At 41.7% G+C, this 26418-nt stretch overlaps 2 protein-coding genes across 6 annotated transcripts; one reads left to right on the plus strand and one right to left on the minus strand.

The window, feature by feature from the left end:
• Positions 1-23: 23 nt before the first annotated feature.
• On the minus strand, positions 24-5955 carry tbpl1 (TBP-like 1). 5 transcript variants are annotated; one of them, XM_034527779.1, is made up of 8 exons: positions 5830-5955; positions 5084-5151; positions 4557-4762; positions 4353-4435; positions 3858-3921; positions 2780-2883; positions 2160-2254; positions 24-1807 (listed from the first exon to the last, which is right to left on the minus strand). In XM_034527779.1, the coding sequence occupies exons 3-8, from the start codon at positions 4689-4691 to the stop codon at positions 1725-1727; spliced, it is 564 nt and encodes a 187-aa protein (XP_034383670.1). In that variant the 5' UTR covers positions 4692-4762; positions 5084-5151; positions 5830-5955; the 3' UTR covers positions 24-1724. The 5 variants fall into 5 exon arrangements, with proteins under 5 accessions (XP_034383670.1, XP_034383673.1, XP_034383672.1 ...); XM_034527782.1 differs by having other exon boundaries at positions 4557-4805; positions 5830-5950; XM_034527781.1 differs by having other exon boundaries at positions 4557-4794; positions 5830-5941.
• An 18963-nt stretch (positions 5956-24918) lies between these two features.
• On the plus strand, positions 24919-26133 carry tcf21 (transcription factor 21). The gene is made up of 2 exons (XM_034527995.1): positions 24919-25341; positions 26044-26133. The coding sequence occupies exons 1-2, from the start codon at positions 24919-24921 to the stop codon at positions 26131-26133; spliced, it is 513 nt and encodes a 170-aa protein (XP_034383886.1).
• Positions 26134-26418: the final 285 nt, after the last annotated feature.

Consider the following 26418-nt stretch of genomic DNA (forward strand, 5'->3'; position numbering starts at 1 on the left):
AACGAGAGGACATAATCCCACGGTGGCGTTTTATAATGAACCTTTATTTTTATACAAAATACAAAATTCTGAACAAATGTCACAAATGCTCAGTTGACACTGGTTCAAAAAGTCCATCCCACATACTTGAGACATGTCCAAGTTTTTTGTTTTATCAACATCTTTTCCATCAGATCCCATACATACATCTACGTTGCCTGTCATTAGGTTTTCACATTTAAAAACACTTAAACATTGTTTTTTGTTGTTTATGAAAATTATATTCTACAAAGGTGTTTTTCTTCTTCTTCCTAGACAGTTAAGGTACTGGCTAATACTAGAAGCATGGGCTCTTTGAACACTGCATGGTTCCTTGAAAAACTCAGATGAATTAACTGCCATAAAACTTTGTATGACTTGATGCAATTGTAATTTTGAGTCCTTTACTTAAACATTACCATCCATTTTCTCACTGAGTGGTCTCTTACTTTGTCTTGTTCCCATGCAGCAATTCTGGACAGTGTTTAAGAACTATATTCCTGAACTATATGCCTCGACTTGTCTTAACTTTAGCCTGGGACTAACCAGGAGCTGTGTTGAGTGAAAGACAGCTACTGGTTGGTATCAAGCATCCGTCTTTCCCTTTAGACAGCATCTGGCTAGTCCAGTAGCCAGAAGTTGGCTTAAGTGAAAGCGAGTTAGGGATCTGTGGCTCAACACACCACCTGAAACATAAAATATCCCCTAATAACCCCTTCCATAAGTTTTCATTACATTTCAAAACATTTAGGACAGCAATCTTGGTCTGTACATTTCCCGACCTAAAAAAAAAAGGAATAGAGATTTCATCTTTACCGTGTGTTTAAAACTATTGTTAGGAAATGACAGTAAATTAAATTAGAAAATTTGTGTCCATTCTGATCCAATGTCACAAACACATTTATCGTGAGCTAACCAAACTAAGTAAGGACATGTGAGAAGCCAACAATTAAAATCAGATGAATGTATATTGTGAGTGGATATGTCCATCTGCAACAGGACCTGCTCTTACTTTGCGTACACGCGTAACAGTCAAGACTTAGTCTACGGTTAGACGGTTGTTTTTCTCTTTGGGCAGAAATATGGGGAATACAGTGGATGCCTCGTATTTGCGTTAACACGTCTACAAAACGAGCCATGGACGGAGTAGCAGATGTGACCACGTCCTGTATAGAGGGCTAACGGCGTAGTGTCCAACCGACAGTGTTGACTCTTCGCAATAGTTACACAACTTCTAAGCATTGAAATGGTAAAGACGGTTAAAAAACTGGTCTTTCTGTGTCCATGCAAAAAATGCTCAGAGACAAATATTAGAGTGAGCGCAAACAAATGCCTCGAGCTTCAGTTTCATGTCAGCTTTGTCAAACCAGTTTTCCCCTGAAGAACTTGATGTTTAAAAAAGACGTTAAAATCCCCAAAGTCACACAATCCACAACAACAATACATTTTTTGGGAGAGGGGAAATTGTAAGACTCCAACTGGGGTTGTTGAAGTTTTTTTTTTTTAGTTTTTTTTTTATTTCATCCAGGTGACGTCCAGTCTGTTGATCCTGTTTGAAGTTTGAGGCTGTTGCCCAGCGAGCCATAAAAATCAAGCGAGTAAATCCGAGGATAAGGTGCTTCCTCACTTGTAGCGAACAAATCTGTCACGCCTTCTCTGTCTTTCGTTGCTCCTCCTTCCACTTGCTCTTCCTTCCACTTGCTCTTCTATTTGCAGAGGGGTCTCTTACACTCGAACAGCAGTGGGTAGATCTGCTCAACAGCTGTGGCCACATTCTGCACATTTGGTCCTGAAGCAGGGGATAGGGATGAAAGCATTAGAATAAGCTTTGAGTACAATTAACAGCAAAATATGGCAAGAAATCCCACATACAGACATATGCAGAATAGCCGGTACCATCACAACGTAGTTTGGGTCAAGTTCAGCCTGATGCACGACATATAAAGAGGGCATGAACTATTTCACCCCGAGTAAAATGCCTCGGGGAATTAGGTTATTTACAAGCCGCTTTTCTGGTTGTAACAGACTATAAAAGGGCATTACAACAACACAACCTCAATCCTATAAGCTGGTGTGTGTAAATGAGGGTGAGAGAGTTTAGTCTGCATGTGTGCATGTAGGAATGGAAGTGTGAGAGGTACCTGTAACTGTGATGCTGCCGGTAGAGAACACCTGTACAGTAGCCTTTATGAGTTTGATCCTGTACGTGGCAGCAGGATGGAGCTCTGGTTCATAACTGGCAAAAACAAACAAACACACGGGTTAAGTATTGTACACATATATCTTAAAACAAGTGCATACGCAGCTTTGAGAGTTGTGCGTCGTGCTGTATGCCAGCATGTATACGTTGTCACTTGAACAAGTGAATCAGAGGCTGACTACGCCAACACACAGCATCTTCTGTCTGCTTATGGGACCAAAGGTGCTGACCAGTGCTGCCACCACTAGAGGTCAGCCTGTCCGCGCAAATACTGAATCACTTAAAGCAAACAAGCCCATTAACGTTATAATACATGTGTCTAGGTGTCTCAGGCTAAACTGAATACACATTTAAATAAAAAAGGTGGATAATTATGACAGTGGTCTGTTTTTCTTGATGTTTATATCTCAAAACTAATAAACCAAAATAAGCATCATCAAAACATAGGAAATCTAGTCCAAAAAATCTGTATAGTAAATCATTTCTAAATGCTGCTACGAAAGAAAGTGATGATTTGAATGATTGTGGTGATCGTGGTTGTGATGTATAGGACTGTATTACCTGGCAATGGGGCGGTTTTTCTTTGTGAAGTCTATAAGTTGGATTGCAAACGGCATGGAGCACACGGCCAGGACATTCACAACCTTGAAGGCTGAAAACCTCACCTGGACAGACACACATGTCAATGTATGTATCATTTCACATCCGAGGACCACTCTTGTCTTTCAATCTTGGTCTCATGTTGAACACCCAGTACCTATAAGTTGGCCTAATTTGCAATCACTCCAGATATTGCAGATATATATGAGCAAACATAAACCAAAGATGGAAGTTAACCTGCAGGATGACCTACGACTCAAACCTGACCCAGCATATTCAAACGTTGCATTTAGATCTGACACTGTCCCTTCATGGAGGATACGTGGAAATCACTCGAGAGGTTTGGTTAACTTATTCTCGGCTCCTCTTAGAAACTGTGTCGTCAAGAAAAGCCATCGGATCTATCCGGCCTCTCAGCCCCCTCTCCCCCTGCACAGAGACGCTTATTTTCAAATCGGAAACTGTGAGCATGAACCGCTCCAGACCTGGATAGGTGTGCAGAATAAGTTACCATGGCGATCTAGCCGTGTAAAAAGAGAAGCCAGACTTTACGCCTCTCCACCCCACTGATCTTGCGTCGTGGTCCACCCCTCTGGTTGTAAAACACTTTAAAACCAAATAAGAATGCAAATGAAGTTCAGTGAGGCTAAGGATTACCCTAGTATAACCTTTAGTCTCCTTGGTACAAATGGACCCGTATTACACTAACCTTTGAGCATACTAGCCCAAACTAAGACAAATGAGACATGAGAGTTCACATGAGATTGTGAAAACCTCACCCAAAATCCACACCACATACTTTCTTATAGGCCTATTAATTGAGTCAACACTTCAAAACGTTTCTTCTTCTGCTACAAAATTATGTAAGAATGTAAAACGGTGCAACGACTTGAACCTGAACTAGACAATCGGAAATGTGAACCTCTAACAGATAAGATAAGCTCTATTTCTGCATTCATATACATTTGTCTGCCCTTTTTCCCCAAAAAAATAAAGTGTGGCATCTGTTATGATGCAGTTAACCAAAAGGTTTGCTCACCTTGAAGCCAAGTTTCTGCAGAACGCGTGCTAACCTGCGAGCACCCGTTTTTGCATCATCCTCACTGAACAAAAGAAAAGAAAGAGTTCAAAGAGTGAAAGTTAGAAACACCATCCTGTACCTCTATGGTGTGGCATGCAAAAGAGGTGCAACACATAAATAGAACCTCGTAAACAGTTCAGGGCACGAACAATCAAAGGCATCGAGTTTGAGGTGGCTGATTTGCCAGAAATGATTATCAATATCTCTGATGTGTAATGTCAGCACTGTCTCTGTGACAGGTAGGACACATGGTATCGCATCCACATTATTGGCATTTGATGTTGTGTAACATTCCTACACGGACAATAAGGAGGCAAGACATCAGCAGTCAACACTTTTCTCATCAGAGAAAATGAATAGGCCATTGGCAACAGCCAACTCCATTTGTTATGTGCAGGTCCAGATATTATTTCTGCACTTCCAGTCAATTAATGGTTTGTGTGAGTATCTTACCTTGTTGCTCCTGTGCAGATGATTTTCCCCGAGGACCAGATTGAGGCTGTTATTTTGGGTTTACGGAGCTTTATCAGGACTTTCTGAAAAAAGAAAAAGTGGTCAAATTTGAATGCTGCCAAACTGACCCATTTCATAAATGCAGCAAAGCTTTACATAATCACAATAAAAGGGGAGCTCTTTCACAGTCTTTCACTTCCTTACCCCAAATTCTGGCTTATAGATGACATTATTTCCCTCTAAGGCAATGGTGCGCAGGTTGAGGTGGCACCTGGTCCTGAAGGTTGCCACCACATTGGTGATGATGATATCAAGTGCCTCGTCATTGCTGGAATCCATGAGGAAGTGTGCGGTGCAGCAAGACCACGGGAGCTTTCTCCTCACACATTTATCATCAACGCCACCATCATCTTTTCACGGACGGAGAGGGAGACAAGTTGAGCTGGAGAGTGACTAATGACAAAGTGTCAGGGTAACACGTTTCTGTTGTTTAATTTTGATTCAATACGTTTCACACACATTTATAAAGACTATAATGCAATGCCCCGTAGCATTCTTTTTTTTATCTTATTATTTTCCTATCTGCCTTTTTGTTTTTTTCACGAGTCACATTCACACCGCTTATAGTTTGCACATCAACACTCAACTAACACACAGATACAGTCCATATTAGTAAACGTGGTTTTTAACACCTGAATAAAAACGTTATGAACGGGGGCTCAACTTGTTACCTTAGTTGCAGCACCAATGCATACGGTTCCCCAGCTATGTGGTTCCCGAACACTAATCACACAGACATCTGCAACACATTAGAGTAGTGGTTTAGTTACACAATTCGGAATTGTAGACATTTTTTATTTCGGTACTACCTTATTTGTTACCATGTATTATTAAGGTTAGCTTTCCCGCTGGGGATACAGCCTCATACGTTACCGAGCGCTCTGTAGCTATAACCCACCAACCAAGAAGAAGGCAGATGATACATTGGAGGCTAAAGTCGATATAAAATGCATCAAAACTTGACGTTAAATGTTTTAATGATTTCGGTTCAGCTCGCCGCAGAAAGCGAGTTGTATTGCCGTTACATCTGATCCCAGTGTTGTGTTACACAGTAACGCAACTGATAAGCTTGTTTAGGGAATTTATGCTAAACTAGCAAAACCCTTTGCTAGCCGAACAAACGACTGTCAACTACGAATCGCAAACTAGATCAGCATCGCGACAAGGACTGACTTGAAACGTGGCGATATCACTGACAATAAACGACACCCCGCTACCGCTGGGAACACAGCTATCCGTTAGCTAGCAACAAAGAGAGTGCCCAAGCGGTAATGAATGAAAAGTTGTTAGCTAAGCTAGCTAGAAGGCTAGCTGTCTGACGTTACACTGATAACGAGGTATTTACTGTTTCCGGTTGGGTTTGCGTGCAAAAGGCAAATGTGTGTATCTGGAATGTTTGCTTAAATTATTCAGCTACCTCATCAGCTAGCTCAGTGCAGTAACCCCGAGACGTAAACAGCTCAGTGAACGGTAAAAAAAAAAAAAAAAAATTCAGGACAGACCCATCCGTGGACAGTGAGCAAACCCTATTCCGGTTTGGGTTTTTTTCAAAATAAAATCAATTGACCTAGTGAGTTTAAGAATACCTAATTTCCGAGAAACCATTTCAAAATAAAACAATAGTAAGTTAAAAAGCCAGCAAGGCCGATTATTTTTTACAAGACATGCATGTCGCTGCGGGCGTATCGCTTTTTTAAAATTGCTAAAAAGAAAGTTCGTTGGAGGTACCTTTCCAGAATTTCCACATTTTAGGCAAAAGCCATGCCTCCCTGCAGCACAAATGATCAATGTTGTATGTTTAATCCCATCAAATATTAAATAGGGTAACAAATATTTTCTCCAGGAGAACTCATAAATAGTGCTGACTGCCTACACAGATAGACTTGAGCAGTAATAACTGCCAATAAGTTGGTTTAATGTTCTAACTTGCGCCGCCATGTGGACAATGAGGGTAAAGAGGGTATTTTGACATAATTTGCAGGAAGCAACGACTCACATTGTTCTCACCATGCCCTGCAGAAGGAATTTCTAATTCATGTTATTGGTAAACTGATGAATTAATGTTCACTCATTAAAAGTTATAAATATTCCAACAAAGGGTTAAAGTGCTTGTTGACCGTGGCCAAATTCTGTGTCCACAGATTTGCCTTTGTGATCATCTACGTTTGCCAATATTACACTTAACAAGCTTATGTTAACACCATTTCCAGATAACAATATGTAACTTTTCCCCCCCCAGTGTTTATGGTCTATTGACATTCAAACTATGTGGATTAGTACATCTCTGAGGAAAGTGAGCACATCTGGTCAGTAAATACTCCTCAGGGAATTCTGGACAGGCTACAAAAGAGGAGAAGGAGTAAAGTTTGGAGGCAGTTGGGAATGTTTGTGTTATCAATGAGAGAGTTCACAGCCGCTCTGTGGCTCATGAATGAATTTAGTGAATGGATGTTTTTAAGCAGACTGATCATGACTTAATGAGGTTTCGCGTTGATTAGACTTTTCCTTGAGCTCATTTGACTGACCTTTACTTCATGTAACGCTGCATGAAAGTCAATCTGATAAGAAGGACATATAATCCTTATTAAATAAATGTGCTTAAACGAAACACAGATTTAAATGTGTGAGTCTTAGTGTTTTCGAGTGTTAATATCCATGACTTATTGTTTGCTTATGCACATACTGTATACGCATTGCGTCCTGTAAGCCAGCTCTTCTGCCAAGACCACTGCAAACACTTCTCTCTCCTGGCCTGCGCCCAAACAAAAGAGAAAAATATATTCTTTATGATTCAGCCTTGTTATTATTGTTCTTCCTCCCTGGTTACTGAATTGACTCTTTTCCCTCTCATTGAATCCTTCTGGGATTCTCCTGGTGAAATATAGCCTTGTAATTCATGTCCATTCTGCACAAGGGCCTTGTTCAGATTTCCTAAGATGTTTACTATTACGGTTGAGATTTAGAGCAGGTTAGGGAAGTCAGACCACTAGCAATGGTGGTGTGTGTGTGTTTGTGTGTGTGTGTTGTAAGGCAGCTGACGCACGGCGCAGGAGTATGTTTATAGTTTGTTGGGCTGCACATCATTGGGGCAGCATATTCCCAGCGGAACAATGCTCTTATTATTAGGTCATAAGATGCAGCATGTAAACACACAGATGTGAGCACTTATGTCTTAATAGATGCAGATATGTCTAAGAATAAATAGACGGTCTATCACTGTAACTACTCTGTGTGTGTGTGCTTGTGTCAAAGTGAGAGATAAAACATATTTCCATGCTTCTGGGAAATGTACTTGTGTTTGTGTGCTTGTATGTGTGTACATGTATGCAAGTGTAACAATAGTTTTTATTTTAATATTTTTTTTATTTATACTTATGACAAATGACACAGAAATAATGAATGAAGGTTTGCTTTGGGGAGCAATCGTATTATCAACCTATGGGCGAATGGAGGGCACATATCCATTCATCTCCAGGCCCCAAAAGGTGTGTTTTCTTCTGAACGTCTGGATATTTTGGTATTCATATTCATATGCAATTGTCTCCAAACACCCAAAGAAACTCAAACGAGGCTGTTTAGTGTCTTCCGTTTTCCAAAAAAACAATGCCATTTCTTTTAAAAACTTGACTCATCCGTGTCAGCAGATGCCTCTTCGCAGAGATGTTCTGCAGGGGTGACCTCATTGTTGCCTGTAAACTGGGCGTGTTTGTCAGGACCCCAGTGTTCTGTTTATGTTGGGCGTACATCACAGGCCCATTTCAAAAGGACTTAGACAGCGAAGTTAAATCTTTTGAGAGGCTTTGTAGTCGTGTTGTAAAACTCAGTTCAATACTGGTTTGATGGCTTTGTGGGAACTCTCTGTCACATCTTTACCAATTTGAGTTTCTTCAGCACATTAAGAAGCCATGTGGGATGACGAAAAATAAAAGCACAAAGGGCTCTAGACAATAACAGTAAGCGGGAGGAGATAAGACAGTGACAATATGTGCCTTAAATATGCATGGCAGCATTTCTGCATAGATGCATGTACACTGGTTATGCATGCCCACATGCTCCACGTGTTTACTTATGAGTGAGTGTTTCTGCATGAGACAGAGATGGATAGTGTGTGAGTTTGCCGTGTGGAGGGAATCCAGTGCTCTGGTAGTGCTGCTCTGGGGTCTCCCAGTGTAAACAGAGACGTGGGAACGACCAAGCCTGTTTATATCAACTCCCATTCTTACTGGGACCAGTCAGCCACGCATCAGGGGCACAGCCAACACACCAGTCTCATGTGCATACATGCTCACCCACACGCATAGAGTTGCATGTACAGAAACGCATGTGAGCAGGCTTGTTTTACATGCAGCATCCTAAAATCCTCGACTTAGATTCATATTTAGATTCTGAGAAAATGACTTATTCATCAAAAATCCGGATGTAAACCCACTCATTCAGTTTACACATCTTAACACTCAAAGTCAATTTAAATTAGGAAGTCGTCTCAAAAACCATGGATTGTTTCATGAAAACGAACACAAATCTTACTCCAAAACTAGTGGAACTGCGATACACGTCGTCTTCGGGAGAAAAGTGCATTAAGTAACCCGCAGGATTTAATTTGCCATCCCATGACTTAACTAAACCAGACACGACATATCACAACACATTTATGTATACTGTTAAAGTCAGATCCAGTATATCAGGAGAGGCCAAACTCTCTATCTGCTCACTCCCCTAACTGTTGAGGGGCCAAAAAATGACATTCAACAATAACATAAACAAATTCTACAAAGAAGTGAAACCCCCTCAGCCTGCCATCAGCTCCAGAGGTGAGGCCGCGCTCAGACAGCGAGACAATCACTCCAACGCTCATCATGCCAGATTGGCCTAACATTAACAGCACCTGCATAAATGTTATGGAGTTCCCTGCTAAGCCATGTTTAGACTAGTTTTGGAAATGATGACACTGCCATGAACATTATCTGGTGTGATCCAGTCCGCAGAGAAAGCACCTGCTTTTTTCAGAAAAACATGAAGGGAAATATTGCAAAGGGAGCTGGTTAAGGATGAACTCAAAGTGTCTTATTTATTACTAAAATGTAAAATTCATATGCAAACGCTGTGTTTTTCGATATCTTTTTTGTAATACCTAACTGCCTCTTTAACTTGCAATTTGAACAATTAGATCATATACTTTTTGGCTTGAGCTGAAGCTTCATTATGATCATTTACAGGTGAAGTAGTAATAAAGTATATTCAAACCCTTCACCATCTTCAAATCAAACAAAATAAGTTAAAAACAGATCTAGTCCCTTCGGAAAGAAATTTACGATTTTCAACAACAAGCTATATTTAGAATAGTTAAGCTCCTTTTTCGAATAAATAATTACACAAGGCACCTTAAGGATATGTAAACTTGTCTCAGAGGGTTTTACAATCTGTACGCCATCAACTTAAATAAGGAAACACTAAAAAGGTATAAACCTCAAAAAGAGCAAAAGAGGGATGCAGACATGATGAGAAAAACCCAAAATCAATGTAATTTTGGTCATTTATAGACAGTGTGAAGCCATTATTTTATCTAAAAAAAATGAATTTGTCATGATGAATAGCTGCATAAAACCAAAGTGCTTTTGGAAATACAGGGGGAAATCCTGCTGTCAAAACCTCTTTTTGTGGCTCCTTCCTGACCCATGAACCAACATTTTGGCTCCAGAACTGGGGCCCACTGGCCATTTTGTCAGCACCTCGGACAGCCCGACACACAGCCAATGTTTGGATAGAGAAGGAGTTGCTGTAAGCCCTGTGGAGTGTATTCTTCCTCTCTCTCTCTCTCTCTCTCGCTCTCTCTAGAAAACAGAGTAATACGAAAACAAACTGCTGTAAGAGAGTGGAGGAGTCCGTCTGAACAGCACCTAACAATCACAGAGGAAAACCACACATACATTGGCTCGGGATGGGGGGGTGGGGTCCCCTCAATTATACACCTGGTTGCCTTTTGAGATAGTGTGTGTATGTGTGTGTGTGTGTGTGTGTGTGTGTGTGTGTGTGTGTGTGTGTGTGTGTGTGTGTGCGTTTGCAATCAGTGCAATGCATCATTGTCACCGCGTGTCTTATACTATGCATGTTAATGTACGTATAGGAGAAGAGGGCGGGTGCTAAAAGTATCCTGCATCTCCATGCGTATGTGTGTGAAGAGTCTCCTAAACTTTGTGCTGGTAAAGGTCTGCATTTTGGGGGACTAAAGGGGGGGGGGGGGGGGGGGGCTGGGAGGTGATGACATAGAAGGATGTTTTGGGGTGGCGTTTGGGGAGCGAGTCGGGGTGAAGGTGCAGAATGATGATAGGAAGGGGGAATATGTGTGTGATAATGGGTTGTTGTGCTTGAGCAGCAAAGAGCTTGGGACTTTTGTTTTGTACCGTGTGCGATAATTGTTGCATGTTTGCCGATGTGCACACACTCTAATTAATCTGCTTTTGCTCATACTTGTGTTTGTGTGTCATAAAACAAGGCAACAAAGATCTCCCACTTATGTGTGAGCAACATGCGCACACAAGCAAATGCCTACGCAGATGTACACACACACACACACACACACACACACATGCACACACACAGGCACACACACACACTGATATCTAAATTAATGGTCTCCTTGGGGAGTCATCCAAAGGCCACGGGCGTTTGGGGGAAGAAATTCTTGGAAAAAGGCTTCATCATCAGAACATGTGCTCATTAGTAACCCCATCTTAGCCATCCAGAAAGAGAGAGAGAGAGAGAGAGGTGTACACGTAGGAATACATGGACAGGGTTATATACTTATCATGTTGAAGAGGCATTTACTTTACAGTCTCTCCAAATGACGATGAACGTCGTAGATAGAGTGAAGCGAATGAGGAATCAGCCATCGGCGTGAGGAGCCAAGCAGGTAATGAGGAAAGAGCATGAATAGTTCAAAGAAAGTCCAAAAGCAAAAAAAGAAAGAGTACAAAAAAAGAAAGATTTTTTAGCAAGTTCGACTCCCTCTGTCTCCTTCAGCCTCATGTGCAGGAAGTCATTAAAGAGTAAGCCAATAAAGCTGTGTCAGATATATTGTATCCCCGTCCTCCACAAGGATATAAAATATTGGCCTCCCATTCTCATCAGACACGAGGATCAACATTTTACAGGCTTACGATGTCCTCCTTCGGGGTTCAGAGAGTTTACTCAAGTTATCAACTGTCTTGTTGTTGGTTTTCAACATAATTGTTTCCGGTTTCATTGAAACATGACTCAGAGAAAAGGGACATCCAGGATAACACAGAGGTTTTAATGGTGGGAATGTTCATCTTAACAAGTCAGCCGCTCCGGCATTGAGGTTTTTTTGGCTATTAAAGAAGAATTTATTTGATTTGGGAATGATTGTGATCTGGGATTTCTTCTTAAATTATTTTTGCCTCATCAATCAGGTATTGGCCACCGGGGGGGCTTGATTATACACTAACGAAAACATTCCATTCTATCATCAGGGTTAGCAGGGTTCACCCTGGACAGGTCTCCAGTCTACCGCAGGGCACGTATAGAGACAGACCATTCACGCTCACATTCACACCTACCTGCAATTGTAATATCTCCATTTAACCTGAGCTCCGTGTCTTTGGACTGTGGGAGGAAGCCTGAGAACCCGGAAGGAACCCACGCTTATAGCTTGCTAGATGATCAAACAGCCACTTTAACTTTCTCTATCTGCTGTTTGGTGCTGGGCTGCTGGTTTATTAGAGTTTTTTGTTGTTGTAAGAAACAGATTCCATATGTCGATTGATGAGAGTGGTTTGGGGACTTTTTTTTTCCGATGCCAGAGGATGTTGTGCTGGACAGATTGTAAAGCCACGATGTGTGAATTGGTATTTTTGGCTCTCCAAATACATTTAATTTAATTTAATTTAACAGCGAGACTGCAAATAGATTGGCAGGGCTTAAAACAAATTAAATGAGCTAATAAAAGGCTGAATAAATAAATATATGGAAATGTATGTGCCTCTTTAATGGCCAGCTTGGTAACTTCGTTTGACTCCTGTTTGGTGCGGCTGGCAACCCGTGGGTTACCTGGAGCTTATTTGTACATGTGACATGCATCAAACATACGGATAACTTTCATAGCCTCTGTGCTTCCCCTTAGTTCCACAGAGTGATACTTGAGTGTCTTACAGGTCATATTTTGGGTTTTCAGGCCTTCGACTTGGTTCCCTCTCGACTTCCCACCACCAACCAGAGACTAGCTCGTGAACATAGCGGAGCGTTTAGCAGCTGAAGCGCTTATAGTTCCCTCGGGAGTTAGTGGTGAGCAGAACAAAGCTAAAGAGTGAATATTGGACTTACATTCAACAGTTGGCCAGAAATAAGATTTTAAATGAATGCACGTTTTGTTTTCGATCTACTGGATATGTAAATCATTATTTTTAATACATGTATTGTATTATGCAATATGGTTTTATTGTTTCAACATTGTATTAATTGTGTGTGTGTGTGTGTGTGTGTGTGTGTGTGTGTGTGTGTGTGTGTGTGAATGTGTGTGGGTGCAGTTTGAACTCACTATAGGAAAGTGCTTGTGATGATACACGCCATTTCCTGGTTCTCTATCTCATTCTTTCCACCCCGGATTCAGTTTTTAATATATTTGGACAAGTATTCTATATCTTACTCAAACAAAGAGGCTAGTTTAGAGGGAAAACAAGCCCATGTTTCTTTTTCTGTTGATAAGACTCTTCCAAAATAAATATACAACATAATAGTAATGGAGCAAAAAGAAAAGGAATTATTCATAGACATTTTGGTGTGAATTGTGTAGACAGATAGATAGATAGATAGATAGATAGATAGATAGATAGATAGATAGATAGATAGATAGATAGATAGATAGATAGATAGATAGATAGATAGATAGATAGATAGATAGATAGATAGATAGATAGATAGATAGATAGAAAGATATATGGAGATATATGGATGGATTAATATCAAAGTAAAGGTAGGAAACGAAAATAGCAATAAAACCTAAAGGAGGGATCGAGAAGGGGAAAGAGAGTGAGGAGACGAGGTTAATCCAAACAGACGTGTGCCAGGTTATTTTTACGACAGTCCCATCAGCCATTATCTGCCTGCTCTGTTATGGTTAGGGATAAATACAGACCTGGGCAATACCAAGGAGGGGTAGATTTGTGTGTGTGTGTGTGAGAATGTTTTTTTGCGTCTGTGTAATAACGTGTAGTTTTGTGAGAGTGCGTATGTGGTCCCCCTCCTCCTCTCTCTGGCTCCCCTCCACTGCAGCAGCAGGGAAGATAACCACAACAGTTTATTCCATTTCATCAGACGATCTTCTGGCCATTTGAGCCCTAATGGACACAGAGCAGAACTCGTCTTTTTATCTTCTTGCTCAATAAAAATCTCAGGGCCAGTCTGCTCATGAGACTCTGTGTCTCTGGGCTAAATAAATATCTGCGTATTGACCGAGCTGAGAAAAGACATGTTTGAGTAGAGTCTGTGTGTTTGTGATAAGTCAAGTAGGGGGGGAATTTTCTGTGGGAAATTATTGTGTGTGTGAGAGTGAACGAGAGGACTCGAACATTACATGATATCTGGCATTAAACTCAACTGTAAGCTCTCCAAACACCTGTGTTTAAGGCGTGGCGTGAAGATAAACGAGAGGTTTAAACTTAGACATACGATACAATTTATCTCTGTGTGTGTGTGTGTGTGTGTGTGTGCATTAAGATGTAGAGTGTAAAGATGTAACGTTGTGTATTTAAAAGCCCTACATTATATCATTCAAGGCCTATTTAAACACACATTTCACCTGCTACCTCAGGGAAAGCCAACAACCATGTGTGTGTGCGTGTATGTGTGTGTGTGTGTGTGTGTGTGTGTGTGTGTGTGTGTGTGTGTGTGTCCTCACCCCATCTGGCCATGTGAGTGTGGGTGCTGGAGGAGCAGAGGTGACGGTGAGTTTGGAGCTGCAGAGAAATGATGTGGAAGGTTTATTATCTTTAATTAGCATCAGGGGAAAAGAGATAGATAAGGACCACCTTTTCGCTGATAGATCTGTTCTGTGTTTTGTTTTTTTCCAAACTAAGAAGAAAGAGTGGAGGAGAAAAGCAGGAAAAACTGAGTGAGGCATCATCAGTCCTGGAAAGATCCAGATGCCTCCAGATAAACCTTTATTTTTACTTTAACATAGATGGCTATACTTAATGCTGGACAAAGTAATACAATCATTTAAGAGTACTAGACTGTGAATATATATATAAAAGTCCTGCATTTGAAACCTTACTTAACTAAAAGTAAGTTAAGTTTGTTTTACATATTATAGTGTAATGTATGATGTTCTTGGCTTCATGTTACAGCTGAATTATTGTGTATGTTGAATTGTACTACTTAATTATAACTATACTGTTGGGTAGTTTAATCCCCAGCAATGCATCATAACATCCTCATATGTTTGGAGCAACGCTGACCTGCGAGAACCACGTATCTCTTAAAAGTCAACTTTCCGTGAGACGGAAAACAGCCCCGTTCATAGCTGTGTGGCAATGCATTTATCAACTAATCTGAGAGGGCTTTTAAAAAGTTCATGTTTTAGGTTTGTCAGTACAGTAAAGTAAAATGTCAAGTATAAGTCAAATCAAGTATTTTACAGTCATATTTTCAGTATTGCAGTAAAGCGCATCAGTTTTAGTTGCGCTTACAGTAATGATACAGCATATTGCTACATCATATCTGATGGCTGTGAAGTCACAGTATACAGCTGACATTTTATTGTAATTTACTGGGGGTAAAAATTACACAACAACTTGCTGTGATAGTAATTAAAGTTTTTGCCATTAATTAACTGTGCACTTACATTTTACATATTTTACAGTGAGCAAGGATTTTTTATTTATTTATCAACAAAATAGTAGATATGAAGTTGAGTTTTAAAGCAAAATAAAATCGTTAACCGGCAAATTGTTAACTGTTAAAAGTCAATAGAGATGATGATAAGTACACACACAAGCACACACAAACAGGCCCACACACACTTCTCACCTCTTGAGATGCAGACTACTGCTATCAAATAAATAAGCCAAACAGTAAATACATATCAAACAGCTGGACAACAGCTGATACACCACAGTGACAGAGATATCCTGCTAAAGTGTGCAAGGGAGAGGATGAGCAAGAAATAAATAAGATTCACATGTGTGGATAAAGCAATGTAAAGAAATGTGAGATTAATGGCATTGTTTCTATCACACCTCTTAGCAACCACAAACAACCTTCTCAAAAAAAACAGAAGAAAGGCCGCAGGAGTGATTGAGATTAATACACATAAACACAGTGCACAAAATAATAATAAATAAAGGAAAGCGGGAAGAAATTTTGAATTTTACTGACGACGAAACAAATTCAAGCGCTACTCAGTCTGCATGTCAACTTCTAAAAGTCCACAGGCCAACAAGTTCTCATCAACTGAACAACGTTTAGCGGTCTGCTGGTTGAAAGTCCTGTGTTCTCTCTGAGTGTTTGGTAATGACACCCAATCAGTTTTGGGGGGACAGAATCGTAAGCATGTGACAAGGGAAAAGGGTGTCTCACATTCATAATTATAAAAGCTAATTATCAAAGAATCCCTGTGCATCAGCTCTTCCGATTGACCTGGAAGTGAAGGGTCATCCGGTGACAATCTTCCTTCTTTTTTAGCCACTAGATGCAAACAAAGAGTGGTATCATTATCATCTTAAAATATCGAAATGCATTCACACTAGGTCACCTACACGCCTGGCACACAAGTGCCCCTGAATCCTATATACACCGATTTTGATAGTCAAATAAATTCATAAGAGTAGCTATATTATCGCTATATTATATAAATCAGGCCTCGTTAATTTTTCATGAACTACCATTTCTACCGTGATTTTCTGAACGTCGTGTTTTGCTGACATCATAAATCTACAATGAGTCGGACGCAAAGTGTCTGGGTTCGCTGTGACACAAAGTCAGCAGATATAGAGTTTAAAATGTCAGTCCATCTGGCAACAATATAGCATATTTGTGCTGAGTTTCCTCAAATGCATGCAGGTGTGGCGTGGTCAGAGAAATATGCACAAACGTGCTCTGTACTCAGCATGATAACCTAATAATGAAATCCCACATTTAGTAGAGAGGTCACCATCTGTTTGTGGTTACTCCGTAAAGGTGAGGTGCTGTTGTGTCTGTCCTCTGCTACTAAGTGGACCTGTCTGTTAGCTGCACCGGAGCTTGGGTCACACTCACACTGACACAAACAAACACATGCACACACTAATGAGCTAATATACACACACACACACACACACACACACACACACACAACATAAAATCTCAAGGGACCGTTAAGATCCCCTGAACCTAAGTCTCAAGGCAGGAAGCAGACAAGTGTGTGTGTGTTTGTGTGTGTGTGTGTGTGTGTGTGTGTGTGTCAGGGGATTTTTGTATCACAACTCACATCTCACCTCATAGTCATCTCCTGTTAGCCTCCGGTAGCATTATGTCTGCATCTCATGGGAGAACTGACACACGCAGATTAGGTTGAAATGAGATGTGAGAAGGTGCTTCAAAGGTCAGCTACCTTAATCTCCCACGCACACATATCCACACACACACATGTACACACACCACACCACAAGTCCGCTCCTTTCTTAATTACGCATCCCGTTGTCTTCCTTTTAGTTTTTCTTCTCCCGACCTTTCCGTCATAAATACAACCGATAGCTTTTCATGTTCATATTACACAAGTGTTGGAAATGTGTTGTTGCATATTCTCTCCCTGGCTTTCCTTTCATGTACAGTGTGAGGCTGTGTGTACATGTAAGTCAAATATTTGTACATGTTCCCTCCCTGTACACCAGGCCCGCTCCTGGAGGAGGGGAGTATCGGTGGAGTAGCCTAGGAGGAGCCTCGATCCTGGGCCTGGTGGGGGCGACGGTTCCCTGTGGGACCTGGAGGGAGATTGTAAACTGGAAGGGAGGCAGCCAGGGGAGGAGGGGGAGAAGCGTAATGTCTTTGCCCAGGAAGGCAGAGGTTTTCCTGCATCTGGGGCAGTTAACACCCTGGCTATCAGCAGTTCTGGATGGTTTATCCGGAGATATCGGCAGGTTATGTGGGTGTATCTTACTCAAGCCTGGAGTTTGTTCATTCGGACAAGAGCAGACTAACACCCCCCTCCACACACAGACCCACGCACACACATACACACACATGTAAAGAAATGCACATAAATGCAAAAAAACACAACTCTCAGAGTGATGCCTTTAGGGACTGCTCATATCTCTCTTCCTGGGGTCTGATAATACTCTGTCTCCCTTTGCACAGTGAGCTACAGTAATTACCACTGTCATAGAAAGTTATAATCAGTGTGTGTGAGAGAGAGAGTGGGCGTATGTGTGCGTGTGTGTGTGTGTGTCAGTTGTCTGTTTGCGAGTGTGCAACTATGAGCTAACCGGACCACTGAGATATGATGTGATGAGATCATTTCATGTGCAGGGAAAAGAAATACTTTTTTTTTTTTCTCAAAATAAAATATAAGTGTGCTGCACTTCAAACATGTGTCAGGAGTAAAAATGTTGATAATGAATACAATGCAGAAAAAAAAAAAATGTCCACATATATAAACAGACACACACACCTGTCGCTCCGAGCGACTCATTCCCCCCCCCCCCCCCTCCCCCCCCCCCTGAGTAATGAGGAGGAAGAGGATCAAAGCAGAGAACCTGATCCAGCCAATAAGGGTGCAGCACTGTTTATCATCCCTCTCCATCATCGCCCTCCATGTTAACAACAGCCTGAGTAATCAGGTGTGAATAATATCAGTGACGGTCCAGCATTACACAGATAATTAGGTGTGTGTAATGATAATCCTGACCTTATATCCCCCTGCTTTTACAGAGATAGAGAGATATGAAATGTAATACATAAACTGTACTGTGGATACAATTTACTCAAACACTTGAATGAGTTGTCTTCGCAATCCTCCCTTTAATCTTAAATCTTTAATGCGATCTCTAAAAGTAATGTTGAACCTCTGTTAGCCGCTTTGTAACATTGCATAAGTTACACCACACATCTGGAGTACGAGGTAGTTATTATAGACGTTCAAATCTCAGTTTTAAACTTTGCAATTCTTGTTAACAATAAGTTAAAACATTTAAACCGGATTTCTAACCTTTTCAATCTTAGTTGTAATTCCATGAAATGATAGCACACGAGTCAAAGGCACAATCTCGTATCTTCGCAATATACACCAGATTTTATAGAACTACATAGCATTGTCATTTGTTTAAGATGAACTGAAATGATGACGATTCTTTGTGTGCATTATTGGAAATGTCCCAAAGAACTCTCATTATTTAACATGTTTAATCTGCTTTTATTGTCCTGTGGAACAAAAGGCAGCCATGCAAAAAACTGTTTAAAAAACTCGCGACCAACCTGTTAAAGGTTCTATATCTGTGAGTCGGAGCATCAATGTAGCAGCTAACAACTATGTGCAGTGTAAAGTTGTCCTGAGCAGAGCATGTTGCTCTTCCTCTGTGTGTGTTGTAATCCGTGTTTATCTATGCTTTGTTTATAGGCCGATTTTAGTGCGTGCCGGTTAACGCTGATAACGCCGTTGACCCTTATGAAACTTTACAGTTGATTCAAATTCATCCTCGCCATTGTGAAGGTCGGTTTAAGGCCTTTTACCAGTGTGTGCGTCTTCACAGTGCATTGTGTTTGTATTTCTGAGAATAGTGCAACGAACCGCACGTCGAGCACGAACGCCGCTGTTGATGCTCGCGGCGTGGTGCCACGCTCGAGTATAAACACAGCTTTAGTTTCTAGCCAGCGGGCTTATAGCGGTGGCCGAGCTGAGAACCGTGTGGAGGCAATGGTGTTAAAATGCTCTGAATGACATATTGACAATTCCTTTCAAAGCAAACATGAATTAATTAATTAAAAACACAGGTTTTCAACTGATGATTGTGTGCCACCTGGGATGCAAACAACAACACATCTCAGTTTACCGTTGCTTTTATACCGCTTAACAGTACAGGTAATAGTGTTTGAGTCGGGTTGAGTGTGTGGCTGCATCTTGGCCGGGAAAAGCTTGTTTTTTTTTCTAAACTGTTTTGACTCTATTTGTTTTGTCTAGACGGAGGTGACCAGACATCCAACAACAGAAAGAGGAGTTAGTAGTGGGGACAGTGGAGGAAGGAGGGGTGTGAGGAGGACAAATGGCTGCTGTGAAGGATTTAGTAGGGTGCTGGGAGTTCTGGTCTGTCGGAGGATCAAACCGCACACACACACACACACACACGTATAAACCGTGTGAGATAGAAACCTCAGCAGTGTCCATTGTCTCTGTTTATAAACTGTAGCCTCAATCACAGTGACAGAGACCAGAGCTTTGCCTCTGAAACCCGGCACTGTCCTGCACTGCCCTATTGCCCATGTGCTGACAAGTGAAGACACACACACACACACACACACACACACACAGTTTGTTTTATCTGTGCATCCGATCACCAGGCCACAAGTGAGACCAGAGGTTGCAACAGAGGTTACAACAGTGCCATACTGTAGCAGCACACAAGCTCAGCCTCACACACAAACACACTCAAACTGCAGCTGCATCGCGTCTCACTTACTTCCGACAGGCCACTTTGGGCACTCTGCCAATTCAAGTTCAAGCCAATACAACTTAAGTAACGGTGTGTGTGTACGTGTGTGTGTGTATGTGTGTGTGTGTGTGTGTGTGTGTGTGTGTGTGTGTGTGTGTGTGTGTGTGTGTGTGTGTGTGTGCGTGCGTACGTGTGTGTATTTTGAACCCAGCCTTCAATGAAGCAGTGCCTGTTTAACATTTCTGCCACAAATTCGGACCAAGATGTTGTTAATGTCTTTTACTTTTTCGGTTTCTCTCTATTCCTCTTTCCCACGGTTGACTTGCTACTGACCTCCATCTGTCTGTCTTTGACGTGTCCTCTTTTCTTTAGAAAAGGCTTTAAAGAAGCTTTAAGTATAGAAGAACAGCTCTCTAAAGGTGTGATCAGAAAGACAATTATTTTGCATGTCAACTGTGCTTTTTGTGTTTATTTGCACCAAGCAGCCAATGTGCCGCCTACAGACTGACAACAAGCCTGTGTGCTTGTGTTCAGCTCAGCTTCTGACTAATCCAAGAACTCATCAGAATACACAATTTCTTCCTGCTATTTCCCACCGGTTTCTGCATTTATGGCACAAATTCATGAAGACCCACATGTTGCTGAAGTTGGAACATTTTGAACTCGTCGCAAAGCCTCTACATGCCACTCTCCATTCAACTTGTATGCAGGAAGTGAAAACTCTCTGCAGGGAGCATCCTTTTTTTGTCATTCTTGGCCTTCCATCCACAGGGATTTTGTATTCCTAAAAACTGAGCCTTACTGTAGGACTGGACATAAATCTGAAAACGACCTTGCCGTCAAGTGGAAAACAGGGCTTTGGGGGGTCAGGGGCTGTGTTGCAGTTTGGCGAAAGACAACTTTTGTGTTGCCTCTTAAGGGGTCAGTATGCTGTAAAAGAAAGTGCATGTCAGATTCTTGTTGGTCTGAAACACCTCCCCAAAACAGACAAGTGTGCCCACTTCATGCAACAACTGGGCAAAAATGAAGAAAAAAAATGTTGTTCCTTTAACTCTTTGTTTTTATTCTTCACTTAATGACTTATTTTTTTCATTTTTGTAGCAATAATCCATGAATGCTTTAAAGGACAGATGTATTTAGATTTAAAGGAAAGTGTGTTCTGTTATCCACATTCGACCATTTGAGTTTGGCCATACGTAACATCTCCAATGTCAATATCAGCAATTACACATAGACAGGCAGTTAATAACTTGTGTTTATGATTATTTATCTTTTTTTGTGACGGTAGAATTGCGAAGTTTGAAAACGTCCACCAGTCTTGGACTTTATTCAGGCTAATACCACGTCTTTGAGCGCGATGACAACATCCCAGGTTTGTGATGGTCATTTCAGCGCGTTTGTCCCGTCCTCTGATTGGTCGGTGAGGCGAGAAGAAAAACAGTTACGCCGCCCTGCAGGAGTATGTTACTGATTCTTACATTATCCAAAACACATCACACAATTTCTCATCCGTCATCGCATGTATCGTGAAATCCAATACATTTCCCACAGATGCACACAGTCATGAGGATAATGTGTGCACACATTCCAGGGACCAATACACTCCAACTCCCTCATACTCTACAGACAAGACTTGCAGGTCATTAACCGACACTGTGACAGAATATCAGTCTTGATCTGCAGGATCACTGTTTTCCTCCCTCCGGATGTTCCTGTCACCGAATATCAAAGGATTGTAGTCTTTTTGAAATATAATGTAATATTCCCACCCCCATAAACATCTTCATAATTCTCTCTTATTGCCTAGTTTGTCCATCACATCCTTTCTCCCCCCCCCCCCCTTGCCTTCTCCACGCCCCGCTGTACTTTCTGCAACCTCTCTTTTAGTTGCTTTACTTTGATTATTCTTCTTCTTTTTAGAGGTACTTGAACTGAGGCGGAAACCAAGTGTGTTGGTGAATGTGTGTGTGTGTGTGTGTGTGTGTGTGTGTGTGTGTGTGTGTGTGTGTGTGTGTGTGTGTGTGTGTGTGTGTGTGTGTGTGTGTGTGTGTTGGGGGAGTATACGGCTGTGATAAGGGACAGGGAACTGGAGTGCCTAGACATAGATGGATGATGTTTTTCTCACCCCAAAGCTCACTCTAAGATTACAGCTTCTCATTCTGTTTTCTACAGCCACCTACTTTTGACTTTTAGCAATTTTGTTTTTATTTCTGCGATTATAAATCATAGTAAAATACAAGTGGAATGTTTTGTCAATAAATAAAATAATATTTAGCTTCAGGGTAGGCTCTCTTTCTCTCACATTATTCAGCTGTTCCTCTCTGCTGTGTTTTTACTTGTTGCCTTTTTTAGTTAATGTCGGAAAGATTCGGTGAGGAAAGAAAATGAAAAAAGTTTTTGTGAAAGTGAAGTCTGACTATGAGAATATCAAGTTATACCGAATATCAATCTTCATAAACAAGTTAAATATTGGGAATAAGAGCACTGTTGATTACCTCATGTGACAGTGAAGACAATCAATTACAGATGTTCCTTGTTTTTTATTTCCAAATGTATCTCTTTACCCCATTATCTTCCCTTTTCAATCCATTTATTTTAATCCAATGTTGAGACTCTTATTACAAGTCAAATGGAATATTGAAACAATGACATTAGATCTTTTATGGACATACTTACGGAAACAGTAGCTCGGCCTTCGAGGAGCTTGTAATCTTTTGTTGTCACATGTCTTGGAGAGGAGTGAGTCTAGCGAGCGTTAGCCGACTCTCTTTCGTGGGTCCAGCAGGCGCACCTGAACCAATCACTATCACTGTCATCACAGATACAATATTAATTTTTCTCCTGAAGGACATCCCCACAACAATTTCCCATGGTAGCTCCACCAATTCTCAACATATATGCATTCAACGAAGGTGTCTGCGTGCATGTGTGTGTGTGACAGAGAGAGAGAAATGATAATGACCCGAGGCATCAGGTGTCCCCCTCGGTGGCCCTGCAAGCAACATCTGGAACCCGTCCCTTCGTGGTGACATCACACCACCAGCCTAACCTTTGACCAAAAAACGGCTAATTAGCCGCCCGTCCTTCCATAACTGTCAGGGTCCCCTCTCTTTTCTCTCTCCCCATCTTTCTCACTAACCCCCCCTCTCCACCTGTTGCCTCACGTCACTGGAGGGAAAACGGGCACTGAGAAGGTTTCCCCGAAACACTGAGCCGACATTCCCTTTTGCCATTCACACGAAGAGCCGTTAGCTTTTGCAAGTATGATATAGTTTTGATGGAATTACATCAGGGTCTGTGTTTTATTGACGCACACGGGGGAGGTACAGGGCCATGCTCTGTTTCGTGAGCTATTTTAGTTTGTCTGCCTCTCCCTGACTTTCTCTGTTGTTCTCATGATCCATGTATCTCAGAGGTGATCATCAATCTAGCAGACTCTATTATTACTTTTCCACAAAGTGCTTTGATTTCCAGCCCACCCAGGAGATTAAGCCCACGCCTTCCTCTCTTTCCTCTCCCTGTGTCCCCTCACCTATCTATTCCTCTCCCTCTCCTTTCGTCTGCTATGTGTCTTTGCAATATCAGTCCTGTGAACGCATTTCCAAACTGCATTCTCCTCTTTTGGATTTTTTAATATCCATTCTTCTTAAGATGTCACTAATTTCCAACTGGAAATGCAACTCCACGTTAAGTGCGTTTCTGTATTGTGTAAATTCCAGAGGTTAAAAACGTAGTGGTGGTGCCTGTTCAGATGCACTGTGACACCGGAAGCAAAGGGGTCAAAGGTCAGCTCTCAAGAGACACACCTCTCATCCGTGCACACGCTTCAGCTGTGGTTGGGTTCACATAAGCCCTCATGCACACATAAACACACACACACACACACATGCACGCGCACACACAAAATCCTGCATCCAAGCAAGAGAGATCTGAGACATTGAACAATTTATATATATACAAAAATAAGTCTGCAAGATGCACATGATTGTCATCCGTATTTTCCATTGTGCAACCCAATGGTTTCCACTTAAACCATCTTCAGAGACTTGTTGGTCGGACTTGGCCCTGGGTGGACCCGTGCATGGAGCATTGGTGCGGAATGATGTGGAAGGCCAAACAGGGGATTGTGGATGCCGGGTATCCATTACATCAGAGGGGACCAAGGCGCCAGTTTGCCATTTGAGACGTGACACCCCCTTGTCCTTGCACTTTATCCTGTTAACTGGCAAGATGTGCTGAAAGTTACGTGGCCCTGTGAGTGGAAAAAAGGCTAATAGCAAATACTTTGGCATTTTAATTGTCAGGTTGAGCGTATAATATCATAAGAGGGTGCACGTCATTTTTCTTCAGGTTTTAAAGCTGCATAAAAAATGGACCCTGCCTCCACTTTAAAAAGATATCACAATGTTTTAAATCAGTAATATTTGTCGGGATGGACAAAGGTAAAACGATTTTAATATTACAGATTGAGCCCTTAATACGATGTAGTTCACGAAGTGAAGTTCAGGCCCCCTTGAAGCTCTTGAAAGGGTTCATTATGTAAAAAAAAACGATTCTGTAGGCCTAATTAATTAATCTCTCTGCAATTTTCAGCAGGGTGTGAATACTTCAAATGAAATTAAAATAAACTATATATTCTGCATTTTACTGGGGCTCCTGGAACCTGCATGTTGGATCAGCACCGGTGTCTCCTCCCAGCATGAGGTAACGCCCTCTCTAGCCATAAGGATATAAAGTCCGTTCCTCTCTGCTCTCCTCCCGTTGATGAACACATCTCCAAGGCGTGTGTTCGATCCCCCTTGTTCATTCCTGTCCAGCCTCAGCGCCCCGCTCCCATGTTTTGAGGCCGCTGCAGTCGGAGACAGTTCACCATGTCCACCGGGTCTCTCAGCGACGTCGACGACGAGCTCCTGGACGGCATCCTGAAGTTTGGCTCCTCCGGTAAAGACTCCAACGAGAGTACGGAGGAGAGCTCCAACGGCGAGGGCACATGCGCAGACGACGCGCCGGGCAAGAAACGGAAAACAGCGTCCCGGAAAACGGCACCCAAGGGTGTGGCACAGCAGGAGGGAAAGCACGGGCAGAGAAACGCGGCCAACGCCCGAGAGAGAGCCAGGATGCGCGTCCTGTCCAAAGCGTTCTCCCGGCTGAAGACGACCTTACCCTGGGTACCAGCGGACACCAAGCTCTCCAAACTGGACACACTTCGCCTGGCGTCCAGTTACATCGCGCACCTCCGCCAGATATTGGCCAACGACAAATATGAAAACGGATATATCCATCCCGTTAACCTGGTGAGCATGAGGGATAAAGTGGAGGGGGAACCCATTGGAAGTGTAGCCCGTAGAAACAATTCTGAGTGAGGGACAGTTAAAGTGACGTTTGAATTAATCGGATGTTGTTATAAAAGCTTTGTGATAGTTTGTTTGATTTATAATATTAGCATTATTTTAAATTCAAGGCTACGCCACTGGAATTTATAGATGTCTGATGATTTTAACCAGAGTGTCAGACTCCTGCTGTAGGCCTTGTGGTACCAAAGTGATAGCTGTGTGAAGCAGGTGCACGCGAGGGGGAAACAATTCATGCTGACTGTACAAAAAAATCTGACTGAAAGTGTCCCCTTTTATGAGGCATAATGAATCCAAAGACCAAAAATGGGCCTATAGGCCCATTTTTCTAAATAGTGCAGCGGCAGTGACACTAAATGAAAATATCTTTAAAAGTTGTGCAATAGCAAATATCATAGCCTAACATATCTCCAAATAACCATGTGCAATGTTGTATCGAGAAATATGAGATACAGATAGACAAAAACACCTTTATGATACATATAAATAGATAATTCATGCCCACAATTCACTATGTTCACCTGATCCTGCAGGTGATTAATTGACATATAATTGAGCTTTTGCTTGACTTCGATTTGATTGCTTGATGACTTCACATTCCAAGATTCTGTTGTTGGTCCTAACTGACTGTATTTCCGTCCGCAGACGTGGCCTTTCATGGTTGCTGGTAAGCCGGAGAACGAGTTGAAGGAGATGCTGAGCACGACGAGGTTATGTGGAACAACGGCGTCTTGACGAAACCAAGCGGACTCATCTGTGCAGTGTATTTTTTGTATTTTTTTTATAGAGACAATAATTATCCAAGACAACAAAAAAAGAAAGAAAGCAAGAAAGAAAGATTGTGACGGACTTGAACGTCTCATCTGCGCAGACTTTGAGTGGGAATAACGGAGAGAGTATAAATCTGTCTCCTTCGTTCCCGTAAAGACAAGTTGAATTTTATTTAAATGCATTCTGTCACATATCGTTGTCTTTGCTGGTTCAAAGATAAACCGCCTGCTTTCATTTGCTTTTTTAATT

The sequence above is a fragment of the Cyclopterus lumpus genome, chromosome 24, assembly GCF_009769545.1.
Source record: "Cyclopterus lumpus isolate fCycLum1 chromosome 24, fCycLum1.pri, whole genome shotgun sequence".
Classification (NCBI taxonomy): Eukaryota; Metazoa; Chordata; class Actinopteri; order Perciformes; family Cyclopteridae; genus Cyclopterus; species Cyclopterus lumpus.